Here is a 10407-nt window from a genome sequence, read left to right as displayed (position 1 = left end):
CTTCGGGCACCGGCTCGGGGAGCGTTACCGGGGGGCGCCCGATCGCCGCATCAGCATGCAAAACTGGCGGCGATGACGAGGAGGACGGCATTGTGGTTGTCGGCAGCGCGGCGTTCCCCGTGGTGCTGGTGCAGATCCCCATGTACAACGAGCGCGAGGTGACCTCCTCCCTGGTGCTCAATAGGAGAATGCTGATCGATTTTGACCGGCGGCAAGCTGGTGCTGTGGTGGTTTTGTTTGCTGATCAATTTGTTCTATCGTTTGTTTGGATTGGATGGAATGAAGGTGTACAAGGTGTCGATCGGAGCAGCATGTGCGCTGGAGTGGCCGTCGGATCGCATGGTGATCCAGGTGCTTGACGACTCCACCGACCCCGTTGTAAAGGTACGTAATCAATTCCCTTACTTTCTAAATATAGGTTTTTTAATAGAGATTTCAATACAAACTACTATTATATACAAAGCAAAATGAGTGAATCTACACTTTAAAAAATATCTATACACATCAGTTAAAGGTCTCATATTTGGAAATCTCTTAAAGGTCTTATATTGAAAACGGAGGAAATATTTAGAAACGAAGGAGGTAGCCCGCTGCAAAAGCCATAATCCTTGGGTTACTTCGTCGTACATGCACAATTTCCAATTTCCCAAAAGTGTGGACTACTAGTTTCTTGCCGGCCGTGATAAGTGGAGATGAAGTCCTGCACATATATAGAAATCGATCGTAGGCCAACAACATGCATGTGCAGTGCACACAATCAATCTGGGATCCATGAGAATACCTTGGCGTCGCCAGAGCATGTTCCCAAATTCTTTGGCATATTATAACTAATCAGAATACCTGGCGTTCATGTGACCAAGAAGGAACGTGAGGAGACGTGACACTGGGTTAGGTGGCTGGATCTACCTTGATCGGCCTCATAGTCAACGCTTCACTCATCTTTCCGAGCCTCACAAAAAAGCAAAAAAGAAAGAAAAACACTTTATCAAGTTCGGGGTGCCACATTCCAATATTTTCGAATAGTGCTACCTCCGTTCTAAAATAATTCAACTTCTTTTTTTTAGATAGAAAATAATTCAACTTCTGGATTTATCGAAATTCAAGCTTGTTTAAGTTTGACTATTAAGTTGATAGAAAAAATTATTAACCCCTAGAGCATCAAATTAATCTCATCTGATTCTTTATGAAATTTATTTTCCTATGATGCACAATTTGCTGTTGTACTACATCTTTGCACATTTTTCTATAGATTTGGTAAAAGTTAAGCATGTTTGATTTAGGACAAATCTAGAACTTCAATTATTTTGAAAGAAAAGGGTAGTACTCATAGTTTTAAATAGTCGGCTATAGCTGTTTGAGCATGTTGCCGCTATTTGATTTCATGTACAATTTGCCGCTATAGCCTCGCTATAGCCCGCTATAGCCTGCGATAGCCTCGCTATATCTGTTTTTAAGGGCTGCCGCTACATACCATAGCCCGCTATTTAAAACATTTACTATGTTGGATGACTCGTTCCCGAATAAATAAATCACAAGCACTACACTCTTGATGCTGACGTTCACAGGGTTAGTTCCATCATCAAGACTAGTCCGGTTTATGATGTAAATTAGTCAAAAACAATTCTTAAGATCTTCATATGTAAATTCAAATGGTATAGGAGATAAATGAGACTTGGTTAATTCCGGGAGCTAGTTACACCCTTGGTTTTTTACAAAGAAGATGCTATTATTTGAGACAAATTGTTAGTGGTAGATGCAGTTTCGAAAGGCATGCTCCATGTTTCTGCTGTGGAGTTTTGGACAATAGATTACCCAACAGCACAATTTTTCAAGATAAAAACCAATCGTACTTTCTGTTTCATTTTTATCAGGACTTGGTGAAGATCGAGTGCCAGAGATGGAAGAGCAAGGGCGTGAACATCAGGTACGAGGTCAGACAGAACCGCAAGGGGTACAAGGCCGGCGCGCTCAAGGAAGGGTTGATGCGCGACTACGTGCGGGAGTGCGAGTTCATCGCCATGTTCGACGCCGACTTCCAGCCCGAGTCCGATTTCCTCCTGCGGACCATCCCATTCCTCGTGCACAACCCCGACATCGCCCTCGTCCAGGCTCGTTGGAAATTCGGTTAGCCAACCCTCGTGCACTATGTTCTAATACTACTGCTTATGACTTTATAAGCAAGATCTAAAGCTTATTTTGTACTCTTTGTTGTGCAGTTAATTCAGATGAGTGTTTGTTGACAAGATTCCAGGAGATGTCACTGGACTACCATTTCAAGTTTGAACAAGAGGCTGGATCCATAGTGTACTCGTTTTTTGGCTTCAATGGTATGTAAACTCGGTTTCGTCATAGACCCCTTTAAAAGAAAGGTTAAACCCAGGCCTCTGCATCATTGTCATGCACACAACCATATCTTATATATATAGCTCAAGTATCGAAATGAGCATGTTGAGTGAGTGATTTGTTTGGGATATTTGCATCTTCCAGGGACAGCCGGTGTTTGGAGGATCTCGGCGATCAATGATGCCGGGGGGTGGAAGGAACGGACGACGGTGGAGGACATGGACCTGGCTGTTCGCACGGCGCTGCTGGGCTTGAAGTTCGTGTATGTTGGCGCCGTCAAAGTAAGCCGAAAAATAATGCTCTTTTATTTAGTTGCTTTTCTGTCAGAAATAATCAAACCCATCGAGACACAAACCTAAGGATGCTTGGACCTGTGCACGGTTAGGTCAAGAGTGAGCTCCCAAGCACATTCAAGGCATACCGATTTCAACAGCACAGGTGGTCATGTGGACCAGCAAACCTGTTCAAGAAAATGTTGGTAGAGATTCTACATAACAAGGTCTGTATTTATTTGATATGTAAGGATGCATCACCACACACAACATCTTGTTGCCTGAAATTTAATTTACTCTGTGCAGAAAGTGTCGTTTTGGAGCAAACTCCACCTGTTGTATGACTTCTTCTTTGTTGGGAAGATCACTGCTCATACAGTGACATTCATCTACTATTGCTTTGCGATCCCGGTGTCCGTTTTCTTCCCTGAGATTCAGATACCTCTCTGGGGCGTGGTCTACGTTCCAACTGTTATCACCCTCTGCAAGGCTCTTGGATCACCAAGGTAACACACACCTTAAGATCGAACGACAGTTGTAATGTTTATTACATTAAGTTAACACCAGAAAGCCACTCTTTCAGTTCATTTCATCTGGTGATCCTCTGGGTCCTCTTTGAGAATGTGATGTCGTTGCACCGGATAAAGGCCACAATAACTGGTCTTCTCGACGCTAGACGAGTCAATGAGTGGGTGGTCACTGAGAAATTGGGAGATGCCAACAAGACAGAGCCTGCCATGGAAGGATTAGATGATGTGCAAGTGATAGATGTCGACCTAACGACGCCCCTAGTACCAAAGCTTGAGAAGAGGCGAACACGATTATGGGACAAGTAAGCAAAGTCTATTGTCTCGACGCTAATGCATTCTGATATATACTACTTTGGTTTACTGTATATAAACTACCGATTTGAAAGTTTTCTAGTTTTGTCAAATAATGCCTGATTTGTGTGTTCTTTTATCAGGTACAACTGCTCAGAGATTTTTGTTGGAACCTGCATAATTATATGTGGTTGCTACGACGTGCTTTACGCAAACAAAGGGTACTACATCTACCTCTTCATTCAAGGCCTAGCATTCCTCGTCGTCGGTTTTGAGTACATCGGCACATGCCCTCCCAGCACGGAATAAGCTACCATGCCATATATGGAGCTGATACGCATGGTTAGGACAAACCGTGTGCTAGTAAAGCCCCTCTCCTGCACATATCGATCTCAGAACATAACGATATACAAAGAATTTATACTCTGCCCTGGTCAGATCTGATCCAACCTTTAATTCTTTGCTGCCAAGAAGGCTATCAAAATTGCATGGTAGCTCATCTGATAATAACATGCTACCACGGGCGATGAGCAATACTGAAGCATCATGACAGAAAGATGCATTCAACACCTGGAGGAATAACGGAAGTTGTAAATGAAATAACATGCTCTGTCAATTACTTACATTAGATTCTCTAAAAAATTATGTGCCAATGTACTTACTGATGTAGCTTATTCAGAATAGAGGATGATCAGCACTTTGTGCGGTTGTGTTGTGTAGTCGGCCAAAACATGTAAATGTACATTTGCTCAATACCATTTATAACTATGTTGAATTCGGACAGACCTTAGAATGCAGTAACAAAAATTCAGACAAATGTTGGGATGCAGTCAAATTCAGACATGTAGCTTAGCAAGTGAAGGAATATTTGTGGTATAACTTTTTCGACGTGAGGCGGAGGAGGGAGATGTGTGCCCATGCTTATATGTGTGGGGTAGACGAAAGGTCAGTGCTTTGCTGAGTTCAGAACTCGGCATAGGAATCCCAACCGTCCAATAGCCATTGCCCCGTTTCCCGTGGGCCCACCTGCCAGATCTTTGCCGAGTTTTTCTCCACGGGAGCTCGGCATTGACGTGACCCCTGAAATTCTGTAGTAAAAAATAAAAAGGAAAAAACATTGTTGTCTTTTTGTTAGCGCAAACCCAGTAAACATAGACCGTCGTCACATCTCCGTCGCCTAGTCATTGGTGGGGCCCACCTGTTAGGGCACTGCCCAGTTTCTAACATGCAAAACTTGGCCAATGTGCGACATCGTCGAGTTTCTCCTTGTCGTCAAGTCCCTTTTTACGGGCACCGGGCACACAGTGATATTTGCGAGTTTTGTGGCACTACAGAGTTCAATTCCCTGTAAACTCGGCAGCCACCTTACACTGCCGAGCTCCCGATAAAAGGAACTCGGGGAACCTTGGAAACTCGACATCTACGGTGTTCCGGTGGTGATTTGATTTTAATTTGTAAAGATTTGTAAAACTTACATAGGTTCACCGTAGGTGTAAGATTTTTTTTTTGCGTTTATCTTGGTAGTGTGACACCCTTCCACGGTGCCAGTGGCATTGTCAGAACTTTTGTGAAGGTTGGGCAAACTTGAGGCTAAGTGCCTAATCTTGAAATCGGAATAGAGTGTTTGAATGGACGTGGAGTATCTAGTCCCGAGCTCATATGCTCCCTAACAAACAGTAAAAAAATAGTTTAAAAAACACAAAATTTTGAATTTTTTTGGTGCAAACTTTGACAAATGTTCTCAGTGCTTGCAATTTTTCATTCTGAAATAACATTCGTGGAAGTCGTGGTAAGGAAACAAAATCAATACACCAAAACATGCTATTTTCGAAAACATTTTGGAGTGTTGTTTTTCTTTCTTTTTTTTACTATGACTTCCACGAATGTTATTTGAGGATGAAAATTTGCAAGCACCGAGAACATTTGTCAAAGTTTGCACCCAAAAAATCCAGATTTTTGAAAAAAAAATCGTGGGAAGGAAACAAAATCAATACACCAAAACATGCTATTTTCGAAAACATTTTGGAGTGTTGTTTTTCTTTCTTTTTTTACTATGACTTCCACAAATGTTATTTGAGGATGAAAATTTGCAAGCACCGAGAACATTTGTCAAATTTTGCACCCAAAAAATCCAGTTGTTTGAAAAAAAAATCGGAATTTGTTGTTCATCCCGAGCTCGGCTCGGGAGTAGAAGGGGACTTTCGTGTTCGAATGCACAACATATGAAATAGCCTTGAATTTCCGAACCACAATCCAATTAATAATGAAGTGAAAAATATAAACATAGTAATCATACAAATGTATGAACTAATATATAATATGTCAGTATTCAGCTTCATATACCATAATAAAGTTGTGAGCACAACAAAAGTCATGGAACCAAGCCATGCATAGAACCAAACTTCATGTTGCCAGCAAAAGTATAGTAATCCAAATTAATTACCATAAAAACATAGTTTCGGTTCTGTTGCACATCATTCACATTTTTTTAGTTCAATTAGCATTTTCACTGCTTGCTCTATTAATCGAAAACCTCTTCATGTATCACATTTGATCATTCAAATTTTGAATTTAATACATAATTATCTAGAACAAATCCCTAAGCAAAAGACTAGGTCCATGAAGCCATGATCTGCCCCACTAGATCATTGCACACGCCCCGACCATAAAATATAAACCCTAAATCTATCAATGTTTTTGAATCATAACCAAGGTAGCATGTGAGGGTACGCGGTTAACTGAAAGACTATGTTTAAGTGGCTGGTTAGATTCCCACTTTTCATCTGTACCTTACATTCTCGATCTGATGGCAATTGCAGGAAGTTTATAGATTTTCACTGGATACTTCAACAAATTACTATACCATTAGGTTTGTTTAAAGTGTTTGCACCACCATGCAAATACGTAGTAGTTCAAATAATATTAGTTGTAACCAAAGGTACTCGTCATGACAGTAGGGTTTTTTTTTTGCTCCCGGCGGGGCTCGAACCCGCGACCTTCGGCTCATAAGACCAACGCTCTAACCAACTGAGCTACGGGAGCTGAGCGCTTAAGAAAATTGATTCCCCCTTTTTATATCGTTACTTATCTGTACATGAAGTTGACCGGGAAAACTGCTTTGTATACATAATACCAGATCTGTAATCGCAAGCACCTTTATATTGTTACTTATCTGTACATGAAATTGACCTGAAAAACTGCTTGTTACTTATCTGTACATGAAATTGACCTGAAAAACTGCTTGTTACTTATCTGTACATGAAATTGACCTGAAAAACTGCTTGTTACTTATCTGTACATGAAATTGACCTGAAAAACTGCTTGTTACTTATCTGTACATGAAATTGAGCAGGAAAACTGCTTGTATACATATTCCCCCTTGTTGGTCCAAGTCAAGCACTCCAACCCCCGCACCGAAGAGGGGGTGCCAATTACCAAATCATGTTGCCAACAAAATACAATATGAAGGTCGAAACCCTTGTACTCCCTCCGTTCGGAATTACTTGTCGCAGAAATGGATGTATCTAGAATACGTCTAGATACATCCATTTCTGCGACAAGTAATTCCGAACGAAGGGAGTAGCTCGTAGGGGCGGTTAGCAACTTAGGTTCACGTCGCCGAGAAAAAAAATTGCCGACGCGTGTGTGACCATATAAGTGCACAGATCACTTATTTTTAGTGACCAGTAAGATGTGTCGTCGTCATAGTCGCTGCAAAATGGGGATACGATTTGGTAATTGGCACCGCCCCATTTGGCGTAGGGTTGGAGTGCTTGACTTGGACCAACAAGGTGCTTGCAAAATACTCCTTACATTTCAAATTACTCGTCGTAGAAATGGATGTATCTAGGACTAAAATACATTTAGATGCATCCATTTCTGCGACGAGTAATTCGGAATGGAGGGAGTTACAACACAAAGGCCAAAACCCTTGCAACTTGTAGGGGCGGGTAGTAGCTTAGGTTCACATCGTCGAGAGAAAAGTTGCCGACGCGCATGGGACCACATAAGTCTACAAATCAATTCCATTCAGTGGCCAGGAAGATGCGTCGTCATCGTCGTAGTCGCTGCAAAATGGGAACCAGGAAGATCCACCATTACTATGAATCAGGGAATGGGAAGCCTCCACCGCAAATCATCATAGTTAACGCCATGACCGGCTGTTGATGAATGGGATTTTCCCTTCATTTTTACACATTTTAAACCGGATTTTCACAACCAATTATGAGATATCACTTCGATTTGTCTACTAATGACTAATAAATAATATAATTACAAATCTCCTTGTTTATTTGTGTTCTTGCAGATATGGGCATCAATGCCAATCAATTGGACACGGGTGCAGCTGTCTCCAGAGGAGAAAAGGGCATGCGACCATGTGGCGCCACCACCGAGACGTTGTATTTGACAACTTCCGTGAAGGGAAGGGATGATTCGCATCAGAGACACCCTGAAACCCAATTTCGTCCGTCTACACTATATAAGGAGAAGAAAATCCTTTGGAAAGAAGAGTTTCGGAGTTTTGCCAAGTTCACCCTATCAGCTACTGGCACCATTCCCATGTACAGTTGCCGCCATCTCTATAGCCATCATCATCCCCACCACCATTACCTCCATCTTCATTAGTCATATTACTTGTAATCGAGAGTAAATCACAATTAGATGCATTGTAAGACTTTAATCATTCATCTTAAGATATCTTCGTCTACAATGTCTTTTGTTTTTGATCTATTCGCGATGTGTGAGTAGCCCCTTTGGGCTAAGGGCAGCAGTGTACCCTTGCAGCCCCATGTACGTAAATAAAGGGATTGTTGCTTACTTTAAGAGAATGTTATTACTATGTTTGTGCAACTGTTTGGTCTCTTGTCTCTACTCGATCCTAGGGCTCGCAGGTACACCCGAGATGCAGAAGATCGAAACAAACAAAACTGGAAGAGAGGAGTGGAAGACTATGCCTAGTACATTAGCTAGAATCGAGTTTATGGGGGTACATATGGTGCATCATTAAACACCCAATGCATTAGTACAATATATATACTTAATAACTAAGGTAACCCATGAGTCGGAAGGGTCTTGGTTAGACAACAGAACCTTGATGCGGCTAGTAGTCGGTCGTGGGTTATCTGGGCGCATCTTCCACATCTATTTGTTGACAAGGTATATGTAATAGTGTTCTGATACGTCTCCAACGTATCTATAATTTTTGATTGCTCCATGCTATATTATCTACTGTTTTAGACAATATTGGGCTTTATTATCCATTTTAATATTATTTTTGGGACTAACCTATTAACCGGAGGCCCAGCCCAGAATTGCTGTTTTTTTTTGCCTATTTCAGTGTTTCGAAGAAAAGGAATATCAAACGGAGTCAAAATGGAATGAAATCAACTGGAGAAGTTATTTTTGGAAGGAAAGCTACCGGAAAAGCTTGGAGTGCACGTCAGAAAAGAAGGGAGGTGGCCACGAGGGTGGGGGGCACGCCCACCCCCCTAGGGCGCGCCCCCTGCCTTGTGGGCCCCCCGAAGGTCCACCGACCTACTTCTTTCACCCATATATACCCACGTACCCTAAAACTTTCAGAGACGAGAATAGATCTGGAGTTCTGCCGCCGCAAGCCTCTGTAGCCACCAAAAGTCGATCGGGACCCTGTTCCGGCACCCTGCCGGAGGGGGGAACCCTCACCGGTGGTCATCTTCATCATCCCGGCGCTCTCCATAACGAGGAGGGAGTAGTTCACCCTCGGGGCTGAGGGTATGTACTAGTAGCTATGTGTTTGATATCTCTCTCTCTCGTGTTCTTGATTTGGCACGATCTCGATCTATCGCGAGCTTTGCTATTATAGTTGGATCTTATGTTGCTTCTCCCCCTCTACTCTCTTGTAATGGATTGAGTTTTGCCTTTGAAGTAATCTTATCGGATTGAGTCTTTAATGATTTGAGAACACTTGATGTATGTCTTGCCGTGAGTATCTGTGGTGACAATGGGATATCACGTGATTCACTTGATGTATGTTTTGGTGATCAACTTGTGTGTTCCACCCATGAACCTATGCATAGGGGTTAGCACACGTTTTCATCTTGATTCTCCGGTAGAAACTTTGGGGCACTCTTTGAAGTACTTTGTGTTGGATTGAATAGATGAATCTGAGATTGTGTGATGCATATCGTATAATCATACCCACGGATATTTGAGGTGACATTGGAGTATCTAGATGACATTAGGGTTTTGGATGATTTGTGTCTTAAGGTGTTATTCTAGTACGAACTCTAGGGCTGTTTGTGACACAGATTGATAAACCTTAGGTCATCCACTTGAGAGAAATTTGCTACTGTCATACAAACCTCTGCACTTGGAGGCCCAACAATGTCTACAAGAAGAAGGTTGTGTAGTAGACATCATGTTCACAAGTGCCATGCATGTTGATTATCTATATCTACATCTACACCAATATAAAAAGACCCAAAGGGACAGATCCAATTAATCCCAGCCATCAAATCATGTCAATTCAACTACCTAGACTGCTTCAATGTCGAGCGCTCAACACGTTTAGCGTGCGCGAACCAAACTCTGGTTGGATGGTTAGAGGGACAGTGGTATCCCCAGCCCACCAGGGTTCAAGTCCTGGTGCTCGCATTATTCCTGAATTTATTTCAGGATTTCCGGCGATGTGCTTTCAGTGGGAGGAGACGTTCCCGTCGACGACGAGGCGCCTACGGTGACTTCGTAAATTTCAAGATGACATGCCGGCTTAGTCTCTTGGAGGTGCTCATAGGGGTAGGGTGTGCGTGTTTGCGTTCATAGGGATGAGTGTATGCACGTATGTATGAGTGCTTGCGTCTGTACTGATGTTAAAAAACACGTTTAGCGTGCAGTTAATTTCATGTCAAATATAGTGCTAATCACATAATAACACGTAAATAATATCATACTTAATATCCGCATGCACTCAATATACTTTTAAATTAACATGC

The 10407-nt window shown here is 42.2% G+C and overlaps 1 protein-coding gene and 1 non-coding gene across 2 annotated transcripts; one reads left to right on the top strand and one right to left on the bottom strand.

The window, feature by feature from the left end:
• Nucleotides 1-44: 44 nt before the first annotated feature.
• On the top strand, nucleotides 45-4210 carry LOC125528585 (probable glucomannan 4-beta-mannosyltransferase 11). The gene is made up of 9 exons (XM_048693034.1): nucleotides 45-158; nucleotides 286-384; nucleotides 1872-2124; nucleotides 2217-2327; nucleotides 2488-2624; nucleotides 2729-2842; nucleotides 2922-3121; nucleotides 3199-3447; nucleotides 3580-4210. Exons 1-9 carry the CDS (start codon nucleotides 141-143, stop codon nucleotides 3743-3745), a joined length of 1347 nt encoding a protein of 448 aa, XP_048548991.1. The 5' UTR covers nucleotides 45-140; the 3' UTR covers nucleotides 3746-4210.
• A 2194-nt stretch (nucleotides 4211-6404) lies between these two features.
• On the bottom strand, nucleotides 6405-6478 carry TRNAI-UAU. Its single transcript has one exon. It is a non-coding gene; the product is annotated as a tRNA-Ile (tRNA).
• Nucleotides 6479-10407: the final 3929 nt, after the last annotated feature.

This window comes from Triticum urartu, unplaced genomic scaffold, assembly GCF_003073215.2.
Source record: "Triticum urartu cultivar G1812 unplaced genomic scaffold, Tu2.1 TuUngrouped_contig_4969, whole genome shotgun sequence".
Classification (NCBI taxonomy): domain Eukaryota; kingdom Viridiplantae; phylum Streptophyta; class Magnoliopsida; order Poales; family Poaceae; genus Triticum; species Triticum urartu.
This window is presented reverse-complemented; position numbering and strand designations above follow the sequence as displayed.